The following is a 25,844-nucleotide window of genomic DNA, read 5'->3' on the forward strand; positions in this document are numbered from 1 at the left end:
CCACGGTGGTGATGGTAGAAGATAAGGTAGGAGTTTCTTTTGTCATATTTTTCTTCTTGGAGCCACTCAGAAGACCTTTCTTAAGAAATAGATCCGACACCGTGCCACCAGATGAATTTAGTTTCCTATGAGCAGCATGGAGATCTTGTCTTGCTGTAAGGTCTGATATAGCTTGCTGGCTTCGCGTCTTGGATTTCCCGGAGCTAGTTGGTAAACATGTTCCTTTATCTTCATCTAGCAGCTCCTCGAGTTGTTCATGCTGCTGGCGTTCGGCTTCCTTGCGAAGAATCCTGGCTGCCTTAGCAACCCGTGCTCTAGTTGCTGCGGCAGATGCAGAAGTCTTTGGCGGCATATTTTTCCGAGTCAATGTAGGATATTTTCTTCACTCTCCACGGTTTATTGTTTGTATCACGGGAGTCACGGGAGCCGCTCCACCAAATCCCGCTATAGCTAGTTCAGAGTTGCATTCAGTAAAGGAGTCCGCTGCAACAATGTTTCCACAATCAGCGAAGTCGAAGCGAGGCTGATTCTGCAGCAAGATCAGAGACCGCAGGTGAGCCCCGCCCAGGAGCACCAAGCGCGAGAAGCAAGCCGCAGCCGAGACCGGGAGCGTCAGAAAGAATGCTCGCGGCACCGCGGCGAAGCAGAGCAGGGCTCCCGGGACACTGGAGGGCTGGAGCCGCTCGCATGGGTCGTAAACTTCGAAGAGAAGCATAGAAATTCCTCCCGGCTCGAGCAATTCAATGGCGGTAAGCTACCCAGTTAGCAGTCAGCAAAAAGTTATCGCAATCCTTCAATCGGTCAGTTTCATGCGGAGCTTAGACACGGTGCTGCTTTCACGGTCTACGGACAGACCGCCATCTTGCCGTGTACAGCAGCTTCTCTGTAAAATCTATAATTACCTCCGAGCAGTGACAACAAATAGGTTACAACAGTCTGACAAACAGATCCACAACCTTATTACGCCACTTTTGAGTCACTTTTAACATGGGTAAAGTGATGCAAGGAGCTAGTAAATCTACGTCTGACATTTTAAGAAAAAATCTCAACTCCAGACTCTGCGACATAGTTTTAATGTTGTTTTCTCTCTCTTTCTCTCTCTCTCACTCTCTGTGACATCATTTCTCTTTCTCTCTTAAATTTATAGACACTGCTGTCTGCTTGGACGTGTAGAAGAATTGTTCAAAAGAAGTTGTGAACTCTACTGTCTTATGTATTTGGCCTCAAGGTTTATACAACGGTAAACACAGAGGCTTAGATCTACAAAGACTACATAGCAAGGCATTAGAAATAAGTCGGCATAACGGGCGTCAGTAACGCAATAGGCACTTCCATATAGACACCACTTGAATGCGGCACTATAACAGAACTAGAATGTACAAGTCACACTGCACCCGTAAAACCAGAGAGTTACCAAAACTTGTATGGGCATATTATCAAGAACGGCGGTAAAATTATCGCCGTTTCAGCAGCAGGAAAGTGCCGCTAAAGCTGCAATAATTGGCTTGATAATATGCCCTTTTGAATTCCCATAGTAGCCCAGGTTAACACCAGAACCTGGGCTGCTATGGGAATTCAAAAGAGCATATTATCAAGCCCATTATCGCCGCTTTAGTTGCAGTTTCCTACCGCTAAAACGGCGATAATTCTATCGCCTATCTTGATAATATGCCCCGTAATGCTTCAGCTCATTTACTCACATCTACATAATTCTAAACTCAAATTTTCTTTTTTCTTTTGCAGATTACCAATCGGACACCTTTTGGAATCCATTTCACAATTTGTTTATAACATTGTTTGTTATAGTTATAATTCAGTTTCGTTTATATTTATTGTTTAATAAAAGTTAATAAAAAAAACTATGTACTTCTTTTATTTTGTGGGGGAGGGGTATGACGGTCCACAATAAAAATAATGTTGAAATACTATAGTAAAATATTCAAGACTAGGATTGAAAACTATTGAGTTCTAACTAACAGATATAATAAAAACAACGGTGAAAAACTACTAAAATGGCAGTGGACGGAGTACGTAATGAACGTTTGGGGCCTCGGCACTACCTTTCAAATAAATATAGAAAAAATATGATTATTAATATTGTACAAAAGTACAGCAGCGGATGACACACGAACCGGGAAAAGAAAGCAACAGATTTACTACCTGAAATAAAGAAAGGTTTCCGTTTTGAACTTGAAGAAAGAGAAAACGTGGGCATTGAAACGACGCTGCGCATGCGTAGAGAGTACAACTGCTACACAAAAAAAGAAAAGCTTTACATACTATCATAAAAATGAAGGAGCATATTATCAACAAAAGGCGATACATTATCGCCGCTTTTATCAACAGGAAATTGCCGATAAAGAGGCGATAATGTGCTTGATAATAGGCCCTTGTAACTTCCCATACAAGCCCAGGTTCTGGTGTTAACCTGGGCTGCTATGGTTATTTACAAGGGCATATTATCAAGCCCATTATCTCCACTTTATCGCCAGTTTCCTACCGATAAAAGCGACGATAATGAATCGCCTTTTGTTGATAATATGGCCCATTGCTCTTTTGTTGACCAGTAAACTTAGCTGCATATTATCAAGGACCGGTGTTAAAATTATCGCCGTTTTATTGGAAGGAAACTGCCGATAAAACGGCAATAATGAGCTTGATAATACGGCCTTTGGTATTTCCCATAGAAGCCCATGTTAACACCATAACATAGGCTTTTATGGGAAATTAACAAGGACATTTATCAAGCCCACCCTCCAAACATTAATAAAAAACTCCAGACAATGCAGGTACCCGGAGCTGGAAGGTCATTTTACAAATCACTACCCCAGAAAGGTGCTGTTCCCCGCGACATGAACGGGGAGAGAGAGAGAGAGAGAGAGCTCAAAGCATATTTTTTTTTAAAAAGACCCGAGGGGTGCCGCTCACCGAGACTGCGGGGAGTAGGACCATAACCCCCCCCGCATACTAAAAAATAAAACCAGAGGATTGCCGTTCCCCAGTGCTCGGGGCACCTTACAAGCCCCCATTATGCAAAAATATTGCCCCCGTAATTTGCCCCCCCGGAACCTAATGAATAAAAGAAACTACTAGTTTTTTTTCCACATTTTCCACCGCGTACAAGTACTGCACGAGTACCCCGCCATTTTTTATTTTAAAAAAAATGAAAATTGCCCGTAAAGATCCATGTACCAGCCCCTGACCAAGACTCTAGGGTCAGAATGTTTCTACCCTGCTCCCTTTCCTTATTTCTCAACTTTGTTTTACTGTTTTCTTGTGACTCTGCTCTCCCGACAAACAAGATGGCTGCCAATACTTTCTGGTTTGGAGTATTGACAGCCAATCAGCATGCAGCTCTTGCTCGTAATTGTACGAATTTCCATATGCGTAAGCCGCGATTTTCCTTTAAAAAAATAAAAATTCAAAATAGAGACTAAACATCCATGTACGACCCCCTGAGCAAGCCTAGAGGGTCAGAATGTTTCTAGCCTACCCCCTTCCATTATTCCGCAACTTTGTTTTACTATTTTCTTGTGACTCGGTTCTAGCGAGGCACAAGATGGCCACCAAAACTTCCTGGTTTCGAGTGTTGACAGACAGTTCACAGCCAATCAGCATGCAGCTCGCGCTCGTAATTGAACAGATTTCCATACGCGTGCTGAACTCTGTCTCTAGATATTGCTATGATTTTACTTGCAATTTTCTCAGAAACTACTGAACAGATTTGCACCATTTAACAAAAAGCACAATCTGTGAACAGAACTCTACCTCTCTGCCAAATTTCGTGTAATTCCGTTGATCCGTTCGGGCTGTAGCCGTGGCTAAAGGTCCCTAAGGAAAATTGCATGGGGAAAACACGTTTTGGGACCCCCTTTTTTCTCGGCCCCCACTTGACGAATCACCCCCAAACTTTCAGGGCAGGAGCGGAACTGGGCAGTCCATTTTCTTGCAGAAATTCACGAAGATTCGTCCACCGGCGCCAAAGGTATTCCAAATAGAATGTTGTGGATTTTCTATGGAAACTAGGTCCTAACTATAACTACCTACTGGCGACCGTCATTTTTTATTTTAAAAAAAAATGAAAATTGAGCCTAAAGATCCATGTACCACCCCCTGACCAAGACTATAGGGTCAGAATGTTTCTACCCTGCTCCCTTTCCTTATTTCTCAAATTTGTTTTACTGTTTTCTTGTGACTCTGCTCTCCCGACAAACAAGATGGCTGCCAATACTTCCTGGTTTGGAGTATTGACAGCCAATCAGCATGCAGCTCTTGCTCGTAATTGTATGTATTTCCATATGCGTAAGCCGCGATTTTCCTTTAAAAAAAAATAAAATTCAAAATAGAGACTAAACATCCATGTACGACCCCCTGAGCAAGCCTAGAGGGTCAGAATGTTTCTAGCCTACCCCCTTCCATTATTCCGCAACTTTGTTTTACTATTTTCTTGTGACTCGGTCCTAGCGAGGCACAAGATGGCCACCAAAACTTCCTTGTTTCGAGTGTTGACAGACAGTTCACAGCCAATCAACATGTAGCTCGCGCTCGTAATTGAACAGATTTCCATACGCGTGCTGAACTCCGTCTCTAGATATCGCTATGATTTTTCTTGCAATTTTCTCAGATACTATTGAACAGATTTACATCATTTAACAAAAAGCACAATCTGCGAACAGAACTCTACCTCTCTGCCAAATTTCGTGTAATTCCGTTCAGCCATTCGGGCTGTAGCCCTGGCTAAAGGTCCCTATGGAAAATTGCATGGGGAAAACATGTTTTGGGACCCCCTTTTTTCTCGGCCCCCACTTGATGAATCACCCCCAAACTTTCAGGGCAGGAGCGGAACCAAGCAGTTCATTTACTTGGAGAAATTCACGAAGATTCGTCTACCTGCGCCAAAGTTATTCCAAATAGAATGTTGTGGATTTCCTATGGAAACTAGGTCCTAACTATAACTACCTACTGGCAACCGCCAGTAGGTCATATATATATATATATATATATATATATTTTTACATATACATATATACACACACACACACACATACACACACACACACATATATATATATATATATATATGTACTATATGCGGAAATATATAAATTAAAAATAAATCTAGTGCCCAGACTTACATGTGTCACCCTTGCTGGAATTGTGGGGAGAATGCGGCTGCATCGTCAGAAGAAGACGGTTCTTGCGGACATATACATTCCACTCTGCAAGTTTCTGACATCAACACGCTTACGTCGATGTATTTTTTGGCCAAGGATGACAATAATGCGTCTAATTCTACCCAAGATGAACTGCAGCAAATTGGAATTACTTGTAACAGTTCTTCTAATAGTCCATTCCATCCAACTTCAACCTTCATTTCCATCATGCCAAAAGATGCTATTGATGTTTTTAGTGACTGTGTTATTGAGGATTTAAAAAAGCTGATTAGTAATGTCTTTCAGAAAGGGAGACAAAAAAGACACTTGGAGACACTGTGTTCCAACCTCATTCGCAAATTGCAAGGGAATGCTGACTTGATTATCAACAATGCGGATAAGGAAAAGCCCTTTACATGGAAGAAGCCCCACGTCACTTAAATGATGGGGACTGTTATAGAAAGGCCATCTTTAAAGAACTGAGACAAATCAAGGATTTGGTGTTCAAGGAACTGGCAGAATGGAAATGAATGGGCCTTTTGACTTATAATGAATTCTGCTTTTTAAAGAACGATTATCCAATAAATCCCATATTGTATTTTATACCCAAGGTCCATAAGAATGTAACACTGATACCAGGGAGACCTATAATATCAGCTCAAAAAAGTCTTCTAGACCGATGTCTAAATATGTTGATTATTTTTTACATAGGTTTGTTGAGAATCACCCTCCTTTCATCAGGGACACTGGTCATTTTTTTAAACTAAAATACAGTCAGTACAATGGAAAAAAGACTGTCTCTTGCTAGTAATGGACATTTGTTCACTGTACACAAGGTTCCATCATTCTGATGGCATGAAAGCAGTAAAAGAGTAGCATTCTTTATATGAACACAATAAGATGATTTTAAAAATGATTGATATTTGCCTAACAATCACTTCATGTTCAATAAGGAGGTTTACCGGCAGTTACATGGGGTGGCGATGGGGAAATGCTTCTCTCCCAGTTATGCGTGCTTACACGTTGGCTGGTGGGAGGAGCATGTCCTCAAGACCCTCCATAAAACCATATATGATGCACATGTACTCCACTGGTGGAGATTTATTGATGATGTTTGTTTAATTTAGAGAGGATCTTTGGAATCGGCTAGACAATTTATTGATACCATAAATAACAATATGCTGAATTTGAAATTCACAGCTGATATAAGCCATGAAAGAGAGTGCAGTTTTTAGATGTAGAGTTACATATTAAAGGTAACTCCATCCAGACTAAACTCAATAGAAAAATGACTGCTAGAAATTCCGTACTCCATGCGAGTAGCTCTCACCCCAAACATCTTATTCGGAGCATCTCCTATGGGGAGTTTTTAAGAACCCGGTGTATCTGCATTTCTGAGGCTGATTTAGACAACTGTCAGTCAGAAGCCTTCCAGCGTTTCAGTACCAGGGGCTATAAAACTAAAGATTTGAAAGCTGCATTAATTAGAGCCAACAGTCAGAGTAGGGAAGAATATCTAGCTGCTATTACCACCAATTCAATTCAATTCAATAGAGACTTTATTTCGGTTTTGGTTCAAACCATAAAAGTTCATATACAATATAGCATTTTAAAAGATACAATTATAAAAACAGTAGTAAAGTGCTGATAGTGCAAGGGTCAAATATATACATACAGTAAAAAGGAGAAATCATGAGAGATATAAATCATCATGGGAGCATCACTGATCCAAACAATTTCGCAGCTTTATACAAAGTTTTAAAAATTCGGTAACTTGAAGGATACTGTTCTTATGCAAAAGTTGTAAGTACATAAGGGCTGGTTTGATCTGATTAAAATTGAGTCTTTATAAAAGAACAACCAGATAGCGTTTGCGAGGGTATTCATAAAACTACATAAAAATATAAAATGCTGCAAATCCTGTGGAGACTTTCCGTCGCAGCCACAGGGTGCTGCAGATTTGTTTAAAACGTCACTTTTTGGTCTAATAAGCAGATGATGAAACAAATTCAACCTAAATCTGGTTAACAGAAATTTCTCATGAGAGGACAGTGAGCCGGACAGATATGGCTCCATTGATTCACATGTTTTAAGCATGACAAATTTTCTAACAGTTGGTTTTTGGAGCTCCACGCATTCTCTTTGTGAACTCCTGTCCGTAAAGAAAGCCCGTTTGATCACCTTCACATCCCCTTTAACAATCCTGTTCGGATGATCGAACAATTCCAGACGACCGAGCCGGGAAAAACTAGATTTCAAATACTTTAGCCAGGGAGAGTCCAGTGCCTTATCCTGAGATAAGAAGTCTTTCATAATCAGATGACTCAGTGGTATTTCCTCATTTAGCCACAGGTTTAGCCAACATGTCAGAGGTTGGAGTGAAAAAATATCACTTAAGTATTGTGCCCCCAGCTCTTCATGTACAGCATAGTTTGAGGTACCAACTGGGACACACAATAAGCGCTTCATAAAAGTATTTTCAACAGTCTGCAACTGCACCCCACTGACATTTCCCCACAGTTCACTGCCATAGACAGCAGTGGCCACTGATTTTGCGTTATATAATTTGAACATGGCACTAGTGTTTTTTTTTCCTAATTTGGCCGCAAAGTTAAAAATGGAGGCATTCACCCTAGCCAATTCACCTTTCTTCTTGGCAAGATGAGGTCCCCAGCTAAGTTTGTTATCGAAAGTAACCCCAAGATTCGAGAATGATTTCGTTAAAGGGATCACTACATCATCTAACTTAAACAGGAAGTTTCTGCTTGGCTTTTGACCAACTTGCATTATAGATGATTTAGAATTGTTGATTAGTAAATCTCTGTCAGACATAAACATTTTAAAAGCATTAAGTAAGATTTGCAGTCCCCTCTCAGTTCTAGAAATTAGAACCACATCATCTGCGTATAAAAGAACAGGAATACCCCGCCTGCCAACTCTAGGACAGTCAGCATGTGTTTTCTGCAGATCGCTGTCTAAGTCATTAATGTAAAAATTAAAAAGAAAGGGGGCAAGGATACAACCTTGACGCACACCCTTTCTAATAGCGAAGTTTCTGGTTATGCCCAGATCCTGAGAATACCTTACGTTGGCACTAGTGTTACTATGTAAGTCTTCAAGGAAGTTAACAATCCCCTTTCCATCATGGACTGCCAGAGCCTTCCCCTGTTTACACAGTCGAAGGCAGATGACAAATCCATGAAGGCAAGGTGAATTGTATCCCTCCTTGCTACAGTATACTTACTTAAAATTAAGAAGAGATTAAGGCACTGTGTTATAGTCGAACGCCCACCGCAGAAGCCATACTGAGCAATAGACATGATGTTATTTGTAATTGCCCAGTCTGACAATCTCTGCAGTATTATTCTTCCTGCTATTTTGACCATAGAATCTATTAATGAAATAGGCCTATAGCAGAGTGGGCTACCCCTATCCCCTTTCTTAAAGACCGGGACAATTGTGGAAACCCCCCATGAGTATGGGCAACCAGCTGACACAGTCGCATTAAAGACCGCCTCCAAGATTGGTGCCCAAAAGCTTGGATCCGATCTATACAGATCAGGGGGAATCCCATCCGGGCCCAACGCTTTCCCAGCTGTCAGTCCTGTTATTCCGTCCAGAATCTCACCTCTTTCAAACTTAATAATACTATCCCTTTCACAGGGTGGAAAATTGGGGATTTCTGCCGGCGTGCAACTATATAGACTTTTAAAGTGGTTTACCCACTCATCCTCAGTTATACAGCATTCCAAACCATCCCCAGGAACCTGTACCAGAAAAGGTTTCTTTACCAGTGCCCAAAATCTGGAACTACATTTTAAGGTATCAGGGTCTAGGATCTCGGTCCAAGCTTCTTGTCTTAAGGTATCCTTACGTATGGCAATAACAGATTTATAATTTTCCCTACATTCTTGCTCAGTCGATTTAACTCTGGGATTAGCTCCCAGAGCCAGCCTTAAATTGCGCGCTGCTTTAGAGCATTCCTGGTTAAACCATCTAGGACCCCTGTCATCTGTATTTTTGGCAGGGGCCGTCAGCAGTTGAGAAACTTTATGCGACAAGTTGTGAAATGCACCCAGGACTCTAGTTGGTTCATTCCCAGCTATTGTACAATTCAGGATTTCATCTGTGCAGGTATCTGTTATATTTTTGTACAGCCGCTCGGCATCGATCATCGACCATCTAAGGCAACGTCTTCCATCGGTTGTGCTGAGCCTTCCAGGGACACCCTTCCGTATTGCCTTAACTACCCAAGGACCATTCAACCGGATGGTGAGGGGATTATGAACACTAAATTCATTGTTGCTAATAGAAAACGAATCCACAAAGGACTGCATTGACAATATAAGTAGCATATAATCAATAAAGGTTCCACGTCCATGCCCTTTGAAAGTAGGGATATCAAAACACTTAGTAGGGTCCCTCAGTTTCATAGCTACTGTTAGATTTAGATCATTCAAAAGATCATTAAGTAAATCCCCTTCAGTAGTGTGTTCCATATGTAAACCCTGTGAACGTATACATTGCACATCCGAGATACATTTTAGCAGAAGATCACCACAAGGGTGAACATTAAAGTCACCCATAATCAAAAGGTTGTGAATACATTCATCCATAGAAGCCGAGATAAAAGCATTTAGTGCCGCTACTTGACTCAGATCTGTGCATGAATTTATACCATTATAAAAATTGACCAGACCTGCCGAACAGTTATCTTTAGTTAGCATCAGACCAATAATGCCTGGATTATCCGTCTGAACTCTGCATATATTACAGGGTAAATCAACAGAAATAAATGTGACTAATTCCCCCTTCGGCCTACCCCTGCTAGATGGAGACGCAGGAACATAGAATGATTTATAGCCTTCAAGGAAAAAGTCACATTCAATTGACCAGGTCTCTTGAAGACAAATGATCTGATATTGCTTGATAAAATTGATCCAGTTACAGTCTCCCATCTTTGAAGCTAAGCCCGCAATGTTCCAGCACATTACATTACTGCCATTCCTTATGTCCACAAGAGTCCCTACATGTCCTTCATCTGCCACTTGATCATTATCCTGCCCCACACACCCCTTACGTCAGTCACACCCTCCAGGCCAGAGAGCAGATCAAAACTATTTTGAGTGTCCACATTGAAACCATTCCCACAATGAATACCAGCATTATAACTAGTAAATGATTCCACATTAGGGGCATTCCTGCGATGAGCATTAACATTATACAGATAAGAGGTCTTAACTGCCGGTATCAAGGACTCAGGCTGTGGTCTAATTTTCCTAGGAGCTGAGTGGACTACATTCAGATGGGCATAAAAATGTCCAAGTGGACGGACACAAACACTATTCGTATTATATACTAGAGAGGCCGCCTTTAATAGTACTGTTGCCACATGTTGTGGGTGCCTAAAGTTAACCACAATACAGTCCCCGCTAGTGGTCTTACTGGACGGCCCAATCCAGTTAACCCTACGCGTTGTGAGAATTTGATCAGAGAATTTAGAAGGAAAGCCACAATTTTGACTCAACCACGCAACTGTTTTATCTAGCTGCTATTACCACCAGTTCAGACCACTACCACAGAGCATAGTACATAACCCATGAACTCAGTGAGATTAATCACAACATACAGTCGACAGGAGAGACAAGTACGAATGATCCTCTACAAAAAATGACCGATAGTACGATCAGACATTACTATGTCACAAAGAGTGCCAGAGCTTCCTACTTTAACCTTCAGACGAGCACCCTCGATGAGAGACGCTCTAGTTAAACCCAGCCCAGAGATGACTGTCTCTAGCACTTGGTTGTCGGCACGGTCAGGATTTTTTAAGTCCAGCTTGTGTAGAGCATGTAAATTTGGTTAAAACATCACAGAATATACTACTGCTTTTGATTCCAAACCCTTTAAAATCCAGGGTCATTATACCTGCAGGACTGATTTTGCAGTCTATATATTGGAATACACTTGCCATCTACAATATGTTGGGAGTACAAAACTTCACATTTTTAATGGAATAATCCAACATTTACGGGCAGGAGTCAATTCTGACCCAAATTACCCAGTAGCTCGACACTACAAACTTGTCAACAATAATAATATCAATGATCTGAGTTATTATGTTGTTGGTTCAATACCCAAATCCATCGGAGGTGGAAATCGTGAAAAGAGACTATGGCAACTAGAATCAGAATTTATTATGCTGCTAGACACAAAGATGCCCAATGGCCTTAATACAGGAGAAGATCTGCATATTTATTTATAAGACTGGTTTCCTAATGGTAAAACTATTTAGTGTTGTACTGTGTGGTTTCTATGTGGCTTTTTAACTAGTTTTCAACTCTGTTTTTACTGGGTTTTAACCTGGTTTTACCTAGTTTTACTTGGTTTTGAGAGGGTTTTAAACTGGTTTTAGCTCTTTGAATCAATCATATGTACTGTATAATGTGGAGGCTGTAATTCAACCAATATTGGTGTATACTGGGTCTCTTTTTTTGCACTATTCGTATGTTTACCATGCACTAGCACTTTATCTACATTATTTTGACTTTTGTGCAATATGGATTGATGAATTGTGTCTATTAAATGGACATTGTGTTTACATTTAAATATTCCGGGCTCAGACATCTGGGTATAGTGCACTTTCACTTTATATTTATATGCAAAGGGCATGTCTCAGCCTGTTTTTGTAAAAAAATGAACTTTATAAGAAAAAAGATGAGTCAATGTTGATATTCGCACATATTTTGCAAATTTTTATGAACTTGCACTTTATTTTTCAGCACTTTATGTATTTTAGCAAAAGAAATGTTAATACTTTTAGGTGGCTGTTTCATATATTCGTCACCAATTTCAACTATGTTAGGTTTAAAGAACTCTTTTTTCCACTAGGTTAAAATGTTCCTATTTCTAATATATTTATAAGTGGTTGATATATGGAATTATGCGGATGAATTTTTCCTTGTTTTAATGTTTATAACAGACCCCAGGCTTCTACCCACAGATAGACCAGTAGCAGTGCCTATATAGTATGTTGTTTAATTCTATTGCTAAAGGGTGTGGTTTTATTTAGGACTCAAGTGGTTGTATCACTATATATTTTTACTGGTCCAGAACGTCATGTGATCAAGACCATTGAAACGCAGTCGAAACGCGTCAGGCTGGGCACTTGCTGCTTTAATTTCTTGATGCACATATGTCTGTAATAAAGCACTTCACTAAAACTCCAAGTTGTTTTCCACACCTATTTCTTTGCTGAGGATTCAGAAAAAAGGATTGTGGTTACCATATATATATAATGAATACTGTTGAAACGCGTCTGGGCTGTTGGATTGAAATAAAGTAATCTTACTTTGAAGCATATTCAAGGAGTCAGCGCCTTCTTTTGAATGAAAGTTTGGACTGTTTTATATATATATATATATATATATATATATATATACATACACACACACACACACACACATTTTTTACATTTCCCTGGTGTTGTCTAGCAATCACCCCATCCAACCCCCAGAATGGATAGAGGATAGACTGGTATCATATTTCTTTGAGGTGGGATCATCACCTTGCCGATAGTGGGCAGCGCCCACCTCAATGTTATTTGTTTTACATTTTCCTGGTGTCTAGCAAGCTATCTGCCTCCCATCCACAGGGTGAGAGATTGGGTGTAATCACCCACATCTGCCACCTGGGTGACAGAAATACTGTCTGCCTCCCTTTTGGGGTGAGGGCACGTCCATGCCTATGGTGGGCAACCCACACCCCTATTTTATTTTTTTTCAACATTTCCTTGCAGTCTAGTGGCATTTCAGCCTGTCCAGGTGGAAAGGATTGGGTGTAATCACCCCATCTGCCCCCCCTAGGCATAAGGACTGTTTGTCTCATTGTTTAGAAGGGAGCTGTGTCCATTTGAAGATGGCAGTTTCCAAATGTAACGACAAAGCGGTCACACCTACCCAAGATGGTAACTGGCAGCTTCATGTTACTTCATAGGGTTAAATGCTGACAGAATCAACATTTAAGAAACTGCTTCAAACATACAGTTTGCCTGTCAACTGTGCATTTTATTGGGTTCTTCTACCCATGTCCCAGTTCATGTCTATGTCTTTTCCACTCCTATATCCTTTTTTTGTTTTTACAATCTACATCTATCCCTCAATTAGGTGAATCACTCATCCTGAATCCACCCTGTCCTGAGGTCTATGTCTGCTCAGTGTTTCTTGCGATCCGCTCCTGCCTTTTTTGAAGTCTGGTATTTTCTTGTTGACATTTATGTATCAAGATATTTATTATTTAAACTTGATTACGTTCTTCATTATTTATACTTATCCATACTAATATTATAAAGAGAGAGCCAAACCTTTGAGGCGGGTAATCTCAGTAACCACAGCACCAATCACAACACCCAATACAGCGTTGGAAAGGGCAGTTGCAGCAGAAGGACATAGGCTATGCAGACGGCCACCATATTTGTAATTTTTTTTGCAGAGTTTTCTATAGCGCGAACTTGACCCAAACTGAATCAAGAATCAGAGCGCTTTACATAGCACCAGTTACGTAACATGAGGACACACATTCATTTTTGTTAGGCACGGGGAGATTAAGTGATTTGCCCAGAATCACAGGATGTTCTGCGTCGTTACCAAGACTCGAACCCAGATCCCCAGATCCGAGGTCGGGCGCCTTAGCCGTTAGGCCAACTCCTCTATACATTTAAAAGGTAAAAGAACCGTGCCAGCAAAGTAGACTCTTGTGGGCGTGTCTGCGTTGTGCTGTGGGCGTGGGCTGGGGGCGTGACTAACACAGGGGGCGTGTGGTACGGCCATCACATCGTGGGCAGTGGGCGTGTGCTGGGGACATGACAAACGCTGGGGGCGATGCCATGTGAGTCGTACATACAAGCGCCAATTACGTTGCTGTGCAGCATCAAGGGGCACGCTGGGCATGACACGCTGGGGGCGTGAGAAATTCTGGGGGCATGTGCCCGGCCTTCATGCCATGTGAACGCAATTGCGCCGCATCAAGGGGCACACTGGGGGCGTGAGAAACGCTGGGGGCGTGTGCGACATTCCGCCCTACATGCCATGTGGGTCGTACATTAATCAGAAGATCGTCTGCTGTGGCCGTGTGCTAGAGGCATGACAAACGCTTTCACATGGAGGCCTGGTAATTAACGTTACTGCAGCCTCTCCTGCGCGCTGTTACTGAACTCTCTCATTCAATGAAATTACACGCGCCTGCTACCATCAACCAGGGCTCTAGCCGGGCTCAGGCGGCGGATCAGTACACTATTTACATGCGCCTGATAACATCAACCAGGGCTGCAGCTGGGCCTCAAGTGGGGGAACACGCGCCTGCTAACATCAAACAGGCATGCATCTGGGCCTCAAGCGGGAGAACACGCAAATGAGCGTGTCTGCGGGAACAATTACTGCAGCCTCTCCTACTCGCTGTCACTCAACTCTCTCATTAAACGGATTTACCCGCGGCTGATAACTCTCTCATTCAACGACATTACACGCACCTGCTAACATCAACCAGTGCTGTAGCCGGGCTCAGGCGGCGGATCACTAAACCAATTACACGCGCCTGCTAACATCAACCAGGGCTGCAGCTGGGCCTTCTCCGTCCCTATTCTAATGAAACAAAAAATGTTCTCTACAGCAAGATTTTAAAATAAATTGCCCTTGCCAAATACACACATTACACACATTCTATTTCATACCCGGACAACGTCGGGACGGGCTGCTAGTATATCTATATATGTATTACTTAACGTCTACTGTAGAAAAAACATCTTCAACTCTCACCAATGCACTTCTCTATATCTCATCCCATACATCTCTCAATATATCCTCTACCTACATTTTCTGATCCATCTCAAACTTCATTATTCCTCTATGATCTCTCTAATATCCCTTGCTAGACTTTACCCTCATATGGCCAAACCTCATTTTACCACTATGGTCCATTTAAAAACCATTTCTAGACACTTACCTTCTTCATACCTCATTTTACTCATCCCAAACCTAACTTTACTACAATGACTACCCAAATAACACTTTCTAGACTCTTCCCTCCTCTATCTCCCCAAATAACAGACTCACATGTCCACTGCTCGTATTAGCAACATACATTACCATTTACTAATTCACCGCTAATCCATTTTGGGTTCTGGAATAGTGTGCTACTCGCCAAAAAGTGCTTCAATGACTCGTTAGGGGTAGTAAGAGCTATATAAATACGATTACAATTACAATACATGTCTTCTGAAATTGTCCTTTAACATGACCATCCTCATGTTCTTTGTTTCGAGTGGTATCATGTTCTGATTGGAACTTCTGTCATGGACATCTGTCAATATCCTTGAATGGTTTAATTTCCTCCCAATATTTTCACTTCTTTATAACTTTTATATTTACACTTCTTTTCTCTTCCTCGCTCCTCCATAAGTTTTCCAGAAAAGTTTCCTCTTTCTCAGGATCCTAGAGTCTGCTCATACTCAAAGCTTGACTGGCTCCACTGCTCTTTCATCAACGGCGAGCTGTGCTTTTAACATAAATACCTATACATTTTAAGACACCTTGTACCATATGTAACAAACATAAATTAATCTAGGAAAAAGCTACAGATTTGTTGGTATCTTCACATGATTTATTCACCTCCTGGGTCACAGCATCAAACATTTCTTTATCTATTTATGTTAAATCACTGTGATCATTATTTTTTCCTTTTTCATTAATTTTACAGCTGACAGGTGTTTCACATGATAAACCCTCTTTCTCAAGGCACAACTAACTCCAGTTAAATTCCAAAGTTGGATATTGTAAGAATTAGGTTCCAGCCATTAAATCCCCCTGGACTTTTTACTTTTTCACTACTAGGTTTTGGACTTTTTCTGACACAGAGCCTTTCTGATTCTCACAAATAGAGAATTCTGTGGGAATGGACTGAGAACCACCAGTGTCCTCCTTTTAATATATGACAACTGTTGCACAACTAGGGTAAGAGCCTCTCGGTTTATCACACTTGAATATACAAACATATGTGTGTGGGCTGAGCATGTGAGGCAACCGTTTAGCTCAGTCCAGGATATGTGAACACAGGCAGACTTTCACAAAAGGGACTCTTCAGGGATTGTAGTTGACATAGTGCAGGTTTTGTAATGTGAATTAGTATTCATGGTGTGCATCTGTAATGATTACTGAACAGTCAATTTGTTTTACTGATTTACACATTATGGCTGAAATCTGCAGCACAGTTTTGCACTACTAAGGTCTAGAGATACAGAACAATTAGGGTAAGAATGGCCCCCAAGAGCAGATCTTAGTCTCATTTGTAGTTAGTGGACTCCTTATGGCATTTGGAGACTTGTCATATTTCCTTAATTCAGCTTATAATTAGGCTCCAGGCCTTTGCCAGAAGGAGGATCAAATGCTTTCTCCCACAAGAGAGCCATTTGCAAGTAAGTGTTGGGGAGAAGATCTGCATGTGCTAACTAACTCTTCACATTGCACTTGGCGCAGGCAAGCCCAAGCCCACAGAAACATCGGAGAAAGGACAGGCCTCTAGAGTCAAACAGAGGAATGGCTCCCCTTCGAACTTTTGGTGAGAAGGTATTGGACAGCTATGTCTGTTGGGTGGAGCGGAAGCTCTCAGGAAAGATCTTTACAAAGGTCACTTCAAATCATCACCTTTGAATGTCCCAGAATTCTCTTAAAGACGGTTGGTAGAGGGGCGGAGTAATTATGTGGCACACTAGGCTTGGGCTGAGGTTTCTCATTCCAGACCTTTACATCCCCCCTTTAAAACTCCCTGATCAAGAGACGGGGATGGGGAGCTAGCTGGGGCCACGGGGGCCTTGGATATCCCCCTTCAAGCCCCCAATGAATATTAGATTTGGGTACACGAGGTGAGATGGTCGCACCAGTTTTAAAAAAAACAAGGAACATTCCCATGAAAAGAAATGCAGTCAGTTCACTTTTGATTAAAAAAAGCAGTTTGCTCACAGTGAAAAGATGCTAATCAAATATTTACTATTCCAAGGAAAGAAGCTGCTCTCCAAAAAGTTTGTATATTGGTCATTGTGGTGCCCAAGGAAAACCAGGAGCAAAACCAATGGTTCAGTAGATTGTATGGGGGGCTAAACTGCATTAGCCCCAGAATATGCCCTGCAAAGGATGCCCTAAGTCTCCATGGTGACATAGATGCTCTCAGAAGAAATGTCTACTGTTTTCAAAGCATTCTGAGAGCTTGTGGCTTTACACATGGGCTTTGGAGAGGGAATCATGATGGTTAGTTTGTAAACTGCAGCATGTTGAGAGTAGAAAAATACTATTGCGTGAATTGAAAGATAAATGTGTCAACAAATGGTAGTACCAGGTGTCGCATTTTTAGTGGTATTGCACATTTTTTTATGTTACCTGTTTTTGCCTGTTATTAGTGTGGTGATACTCTGGAAAATCCAGTAGGCTTGCCTTTTTATAATAAAGGCAAGCCATTATATTGTGTCCTGTATAAGCAGGGGGAATTATGACAATAGGGTTCAGGACTTTGCTTGGGCTGTGAACTGTCCTGATGGTTTCACCTTAGGTATTTTCATCTGTCTATTTGCATATATTTATACATTTTTGTGCAGTCAAGTTTTTTTTCCAATCTTATAAGAAAAAGCACTGACTGAACGCTGATTTATTGTGCTGTTTGGTTTCGTACCAGCAAGTTGGGGTACTAGCCCACCCCACCTATCCCCCTGAGTAGGCCTTGGACTGCTCTGCTTCATTACCATGAGAGAAAGAAGTGCCACCATGAGGTACTTGTGGGCTTATTTACAAGCCCCTTGCACCCTTTTCCCCATATTAGGAGTGACGCATACCAGCAGCGCAAGGGGCTTGTAAATAAGCCCCTTGGTTTCCCACTAAAGGGAAGATTGAACACATAACGATTGTTGTTGGAAGGTTGCACACAAAGGGGTCTATTATGATAGCGCCCGCAATCGCCCCAGGAAATGGGACCGACTGCTAAGGGTGCGGTAGTCCCGCATGGGCAATTAGAATGCGCCTGCTACACTGGCAGGCACATCCCGCATTTTTTGTATTGCTGCAGGCAGTGCTGTCAGCAGCACCCGCAGCAATATAAAAAAGGCATATGCGCCTTTGCATGCATAATATGGCAGGCACCGCGCGGTGCCTGCCACGTCGTCCATGCAAATGCAGGGTGGTACCATAGGTGCCCCCCATGTGACCCCCTACCCCCAACATACTGGGGGCCCGCAACAACTGAGGAAACCGCATGCCTTTCCATGGCTGCAACGCCGCCACGGAAAGGCTGCTTCCCGCTGCCATCATAATATGGATGGTGTCCGGCCCCTTTTCCACCCGGTCACCTGTGTGACCAGCGGAAAACCGGCGGATGGTCTTTCTGTCTGTCGGGGTCCCCACCGCCATACTAATATGGTGGGGAGAAATGGCATGCGGGCGGTAGAGAATGTCGGGCGGATCGCCACCGCCATGCGGGCGGTGGCGATCCGCATGACATTCTAATACGCCCCATAGTTCTTGAGAAAAACTTGCATTCTTTGCAACTAACAATTCACTTTCTTACTGTTATATATTTGCATACAGTACCATCAAAAAATGAGTGTATCAATTATGTCGTATTCACTGATTTAAAGAGGAAAGTGTTAATCTTGAAATTCTTTCCTTAGAAAATAAAATAAGAAACACTGACATTCTGCCACTCTGAGAAATGGAAGCACGACAAGTCAATAAATATAGAGTGGTATGAACTTATTAAATACATACTATATTTTATTTGTACAAAAGAATACAGATGCAAAACGCTCTGGCAACAATAACGTTTCTTTAATAAATTAAAATTATTTAAACAATTCTCGAAGGGAATCAGTTATCTTTCCGTTGTGTCTCACAATCAGATTCCACCTGAATTTTTCAGCAACACATTAATATTCAGTTATTCCCATCCTCGGATGGAGCCTCTGCAAGTTGATAGCAAATGGTGCTGTCGGAAAAACAAGTAATCAGCTCCCCACATTTTTTGTGTCATTTTCATGTTTTCATTATCGTTCCTTTCTTTGTATTTGGTGCGCCAAATAACTTGGCACAACAGGCGACCACCCATCCAGCCTATGAATGGGCGACCCTGTGGCTACCATTGCTTCACTGGCAACACGTCCTGATGTCATATATTAAAATGTCCTCCCTTAGGCAATGTTAGATCATTTAAGAAACCTGTCCATTACCTATTCTTAAAGTTCTTTTTTGAGTAGTCTTGGTACAGAGTAGCCAGGAACCGTTGAGTGGGATCATGAAGTGGTACCCCCGCCCATTTCATGTGCCTCCTGCTGCAGCTCCTATGAAGACCGTATTGATGGACGGCAGGGAAGATACCATCTCTCTGCCTTCTCCGGGCTGCCCATGGGAATCTACAGCGTCTTGCGACGAGTATTGACTAGAAACTCCATACATGCACTGCGACGAATGTGCTGCTATTCCGTTTTGCATATCTGAAGCTAAAAAAGAAAGGACAGATTGGTTATTTGGTGAATGTTGCTCTTTTAAATTAAAATAATTGAGAAGCCAAATCACGAAGAGACAGAATTAAAAAAAAATAAACACAATGCGGTGCAGCACCCAAAGAGGCTGCTCTGTGTTGCATGACAGAGAGGGAGCAGGAGAGCTCCATATCTTCAGAGATATGGCTCTCTACTCCCCTCTCCCTAGTGCTGGCTCTGATTTCAGCTGCTGAACACAACACACACACATTAGCGGCATATGTGTGAGTCTTGCATAGGTTTTGTACAGGAAGGGTATCCTTCCTGTACAAAATACCATGCCTAGAAAATTTTTAAAGCTTTTCCCACTTTCTATGTGTGCTGTTAGCCCCTCTTTTGAAGTGGCATTAAGTTTTGGCACAAGACCCTGTCTACAATTCTTTGTAGAAAGTGTTTTGCATAACAAGTAATGGTTGCATGGAAACATCCATGTACCATCCCATTAGCCCTAAGTAATGTGAAGCAGTGCTTCCCGCTGCTTTGCGCTACTTTTAGGGTGCCTTCCAGCGCTGGAAAGTAAATTCCCCAAATACATTTTGTGCTAGTTAGCATCAATTTTGTGACACTAATTCAGTGCAAAATGTTTGAAAATCTACCACGAAGACTCCTAGGCGGCTCTGCACTATGCAGGTTAGACAAAGAAGAAGAATTTTGAATACAAACGCCAATACATTTTACAGCAAAATGATATTGGTGATATTCAGTTCTGTGCACTAGAATGATGAAGTATGTTCAAAGTCTTCCACGTTAAAGAAGCATAGAATATTTGCAAATGAAAGAATGCCATTTGATGCAATTCATAATAGGATAATAAGCAAAGCACCTTTCTGATAAACCTCAACAGCAGCTAGCATAAGTAAAGTCAATAGGTCTGGTCTTGGCAAACTGGTGTGATGGTTAAATTTCTTTTCATTTTTTATTGCAAGAATATGCCACAAAAATAGAAACTAAATCACATCATTACTTAAACGTGGCAGGCATATGTTTGCAATTTCATTTTTAAGTTTAAAAATAACCATTGCTTAAAATGATGAAAAGTACAGACACTTCTTAGCAGACAACGGTACATAGAAACTTTTTTCAGTTTTGACAAAAAAATAGGATTCTTACTGCCAAAAAGAAAAAGAATGGCAGATAGCGGAGTATAGTGCTGTAGAGTAAACTGGTATATCATGTATTAGAGTGTTATTGGAGTAGAGTTTAATAGAGTGTAGTATTGTAGAGTTTAGTATTGCAGAGTGTAGTGTTGTACAGTGTAGTGTAGTGTAGTATAGTGTAGTAGTATGGCTTAGAGTTAAATGGCTTAAAGTACAGTGGTGCAGAGTATATTGGCATAGAGTGTAATGGTGCAGAGAGCATTTGCTTTGAGAAAAGAGGCGTAGAGTGTATTGGCGTTTTGTGTAGTGAGGTAGAGTAGTACAGAGTGCTATGGTATAGAGTATAGTGGTGTAGAGTATATTGCATATTGCAGTTGTGTTGTATATTTTGCAATGGTGTAGAGTGGAGTGTGGTAGAGTGGAGTATAGTGGTGCAGCGAGGGGTGGTGCAGGGTAGAGTGGAGTAGTGAAGAGTGGAGTGTAGTGGCATAGAGTGTAGTGGTGTATAGTGCAGCAGAGCTGAGAGATGATGAGTGCAACAATATAGAATGTAGTGGTATCAGGGCTGGACTGGCTACCAGGAAGTTTGGAATGCTGCTGAGCTGGAGGCTGATTTAATTGCAGTGGGGGCTGATTTCATTCATGGAGACCTGCGTGTGCTTCGAAATAATTAAAGCAAAACGAATTTCTTTTAGTACACGCAGGTCCCCATCAGCGAAATCAGCCCCCAGCTCAGCAGCATTCCAAACTGCCTGGTAGCCGGTGCGGCCCTGAGTGGTATAGAGTGTTGTTATACAGAATAGAGTGTAAGAGTGCAGGTTTGTATAGTGCTATGTTGCAGAGTACTGTAGAGTATACTGGTGTAGAGAGGACTGAGGGAGAGTGCTGTGGTGCAAAGTAGAATAGAATGGGAAGTAGTGTATTTTTTAAAAGTGTAGTGACATATAGTGTAATGGCATAGAGTGATGTTTTGTGTAGTGGGGCAGAGTGCTGTGGTATAGGGTGGAATGCCGTTTTTTTTATAGTGGTGTAAAGTGCAGTGGGGCTAAGTAGTTGGTATAGGTGTAGTGGCACATGGTATATTAGCTTTTAGTAAAGTGGTGTTGAGTGTGTTGGTATAGACTGCAGCTTTGGACTGCAGAGGCACAGTGTGGTTTGTAGAGGCATAAAGTGGCATAGCATACGGTGCAGTAGCATAGAGTTGCATTTTATATAGTGGTATATAAACCAGTGGTGTATAGCAGATTGTTTTAGAGTATAGTGATGTGGTGTAGATGTTCAATGTTGTATAGTGGCATAGGCTGCAGTGGGATATAAAGGAATTTTGTAGTGTATGTTGGTGTAAAGTGTAGTGGTGCAATGTAGTTGGTGTAGATATAGTGGGGTAGAGTGCATTAGCTTTGAGTAAAGTGGTGTAGATTGAAGTGTTGTAGAGTGTAGTGGTGTTGAGTAGAGTGGCATAGCAAAGAGTGCAGTGGTGTAGAGTAGAGTGATGTAGAGTATAGTAGTGTAGAGGCATAGGGCCAGATGTAGGTAGGGTTTTACCGGTCGGTAACGGCCGAATTCGGCCGTTACCGACCGGTATTTGGCATTTGATATGTAGGGGCAGGTAAACAGGGAAAATCGGTAATTTTACCGATTCGGTAAATATACCGGTCGGTAAATTTACCGACCGGTATATTTACAGAATCGGTAAAATTGATATGTAGGTGGGACTCTTCTGAGTCCCACAAGGCCTACAAAATCGGTATTTTACCATCAAATTGTATTTGATGTTAAAATACCGATTCAGGTGTGCATGCACATGTGTGCATGCACACCTGTGCCATATGACAGGCAGACCTGCCCTTAGGGCAGATATGCCTGCCATATGGCCCCTGAACCTTTTGTGGGGGTGCTAGAGGGTGTCAAAGTGACACCCCCTGCACCCTTGTCAAAATCGGTATTTACCGAATCGGTAAATACCGACCGGTAATGCCCCATTCATTCCTATGGGCTTCAAAGCCCATAGGAATGAATGGAGCATTACCGGTCGGTATTTACCGAATCGGTAAATACCGATTCTTAACGATTCGGTAAATGGAACATCTGGATGTTCCTACATACCCCCACTTCTTATTTACCGATTCTTAATTACCGAATCGGTAAAATTCGGTAATTAAGAATCGGTAAATAAGTTTTACCTACATCTGGCCCATAGAGTGTAGTGTGGCCTGGAGAGGTGGTGAGTGCAGTGGTTTATAGTGTAGGGGTGTAAAGTGCAGTTGAATACAATTGAGTGGATAATAGTGAAATGGCATTTAGTATTGAGTGGTGCATAATAAAGTGAAGTAGGGTAGTGTGAAGTGTTAAAGTTGAGTGTAAAAGTGCAGTGGTAAACTGTAGATTTTGGTGTTGTAAGTATATTGGTGCATAGTGGCGTAGAGTTGTTTATAGTTGAGTGAAGTGGCACAGAGTATAGTCGCGTAGAGTCTAGTGGTATATATTCTGTTGGCATATAGTAGTGTTGTGCATAGTTTATTGGCCTAGTTAAGTGGTTGAGTGAAGTGGTAGAGAGTGCGGTACTTTAGTTTCAAGTGTTGTAGTGTGCAATGCCTGAGGTGCAGTTTCAAAGCGGGTCAATAATGGAATGGCACCAGGGTAGAACTGGCCCATAGGGTAGTTAAGCAGTGCCCGGCGAGTTTATCTGAAAAGTTGGTGTGTGGGGCATTTTTGTTTCCTATTTTGAGCCTATTTTATGGCCTGCTTGGCCATTTTTCCATACCTTTCAAACCACTTATACAGCGTTCAAAGCTGCCCCAATTTGCAAACATGGGACACTTTTTTTTAGCTATCTAATTCACTAATGATGGCCACATTTTTGTCCCTGAACGGCACTATGCCTGCCTCTGATCCATGAGGCGATGTATTGTATTGTAATTGCATTTATATTGCGCTTACTACCTCTGATGAGGCGTCTAAGCGCTTTTTCGGCGAGTAGCACGCTACTCCGGGACCCATAGAGGATTAGTGTTGAATTAGTATAGTGAAACATGCAAGTACATTTTAAGTGGTGGATAGGTTAGTCAGTTATTTGGATTTGGAATGATAGCAGAAGAATGGAGGAGGACAAAGGTTTGTATTTATATATCGCTTGTTGACGCACGCTATTCAGGAAGCCTGCAGAGGATTAGTGGTGAATTAATATGGTGAAATATGAAGTCATTTCAGTGGTGGATATTAGTCAGTTATTTGGAGTGAGAAGGATAGCGGAGGGATAAAAGGGGAAGAAAGATTTGCATTCAAATAGCACTTGTTACCCATGATGGGTGTTGAAGCGCTTTTCTGGCAAGTAGCACACCACACCGGAACCCATAGAGGATTACTGTTGAAAATGAGTGTAGTAAAAAATATGAAGTAATTTGAGTAGTGGATATGTTATTCAGTTATTTGGGTAGTATATTAGTATAGTTTAATAAGGAATTTGAGAAGTGAACATGTTAGTCTGTTAATTTTGATTGAAAAGGATAGTGGAGGGATAAAAGAGTGAAGGATTTTTTTGTTTTTTTGTGTTTTTTAGGTCTTAGCAGTAGGAGGAGGCTTTTGGCTGAGTAAAAAGGAGTTTTGGAGGGGAGGACTCAGAGGGAAGAGTTTAGAAAGGTTTGCTTTAGGGGATCGGTATAGTAAAAGAGGAGGAAAAAAGTGATTTTCCTTGACCTACACATTATAGTCACATGTTCCAACTGAGAATATAACTCAGGTCTCCATTACCAAATCTCCCTGTTTGCTTCTGGCACACCTTAAAACAGGAGCCCCAGGCGCAAACAGGGAAAGTGCACCCTTTTACATGGAATGCTCTGCCCCCAGGGAAGCCACAAACTCATGCTGCTTTGGAGGCCGTGCATTCCTGTGAAAAACGGTACGGCTGCCTTAAAGCTGCTCTGTGTTCTCACAGTGCAGGTGGCATTGAAGGGGGATTAGAGATCCACTTACTGGCGGCTGCAGTCAGTGACTACACCTGCTTCAAGGTAATGTCTCTGGGGTCCATAAGACTCGCTTTACCCCCTCCAGAAGGGTTGCTCTCAGTGGGCGAACTGACAGTGCCACCTTTTAGTTGCCACACTGTCAGTGTGCCTCCTGAGAGCTTCTGTGCCTCTGCGCCTGCATCTATAATACAGCGCAGAGGCAAAGGGATTTCTGCATTTGCATGGGGCACGTCCCCATGCAAATGAGTGAACATCCCCTGTAGATAGCGCTGGCGCTTTTTGTGCACCAGTGCTATCAGTATTACAGAAGGGACCTCACAAGAGTCTCAGGCCTCTTTTGTAATACCAAAGTGTCCCAGGGGTGCGCAAAGTGGGAGCAAACACCCTTTCGCTCTCGGGGTGCTCTCTGTAATACAACCCTTAGTATACTCAGAAGGGCAAGAACCAGAAGGACACCTATGTGTTGTGGCAGTGATCTAGACTGAGTGCTTAACTTTGAAATTAAACGAGCCGCCCAGCGCAGAACAAAGGAAAGGCTTGTGGCTGCCATACTTAAAGAAGAAGCACAGCGGCAGTCACACTGATTATAATTAAAATGTAACATGAGGGCATGTGCAGTAAAAATGAAGGGTGCGCAGCCTCTCAAAGCATCCGCCATGGTTTAAGATGAAGTGAGGCGGCTGTGAAGCAAACGCCACACTGATGAAGAGAAATGCACAAACGTGAAGAGCTCTGAAGGGCTGTTCAGAATTAAAAAAAAAGTCCCTGCCAGTAAGTAATATAGAAAAAGCGGAAGCCTACAAGTCCTGGAGCAATACTACGGGGAGTGAACAACTTGGAAAAAGGAGGGACCATGAAGCCAAATCACCCAATAGAAAGCAAGGATTTTCACAAGACAACCGACTAGACAAATCCAAAGCAATGAGAGTAGTCAAACCCCACAAAGTACATACAACAGATCATCCTGACAGCACAAGTACTGTCTAAGCTCCACATAAAAAGGATAACGATTAGAAAGTAAATGCATTACTGAACTAAAGTATTGTCCCAACAGCAT

General features: G+C 41.9%; 1 protein-coding gene across 1 annotated transcript in view; it reads right to left on the reverse strand.

Moving 5' to 3' along the window:
- Positions 1–18,994: 18,994 nt before the first annotated feature.
- RFX6 (regulatory factor X6) overlaps positions 18,995–25,844 on the reverse strand; it is a 424,100-nt gene continuing 417,250 nt past the window's right edge. The window contains exon 19 of the mRNA XM_078646873.1: positions 18,995–19,683. Within this exon, the coding sequence (XP_078502999.1) occupies positions 19,502–19,683 (182 nt within the window). The 3' untranslated portion in view covers positions 18,995–19,501. The remainder of the gene's footprint in view (positions 19,684–25,844) is intronic.

This window comes from Lissotriton helveticus, chromosome 6 (genome assembly GCF_964261635.1).
Source record: "Lissotriton helveticus chromosome 6, aLisHel1.1, whole genome shotgun sequence".
Lineage (NCBI taxonomy): Eukaryota > Metazoa > Chordata > Amphibia > Caudata > Salamandridae > Lissotriton > Lissotriton helveticus.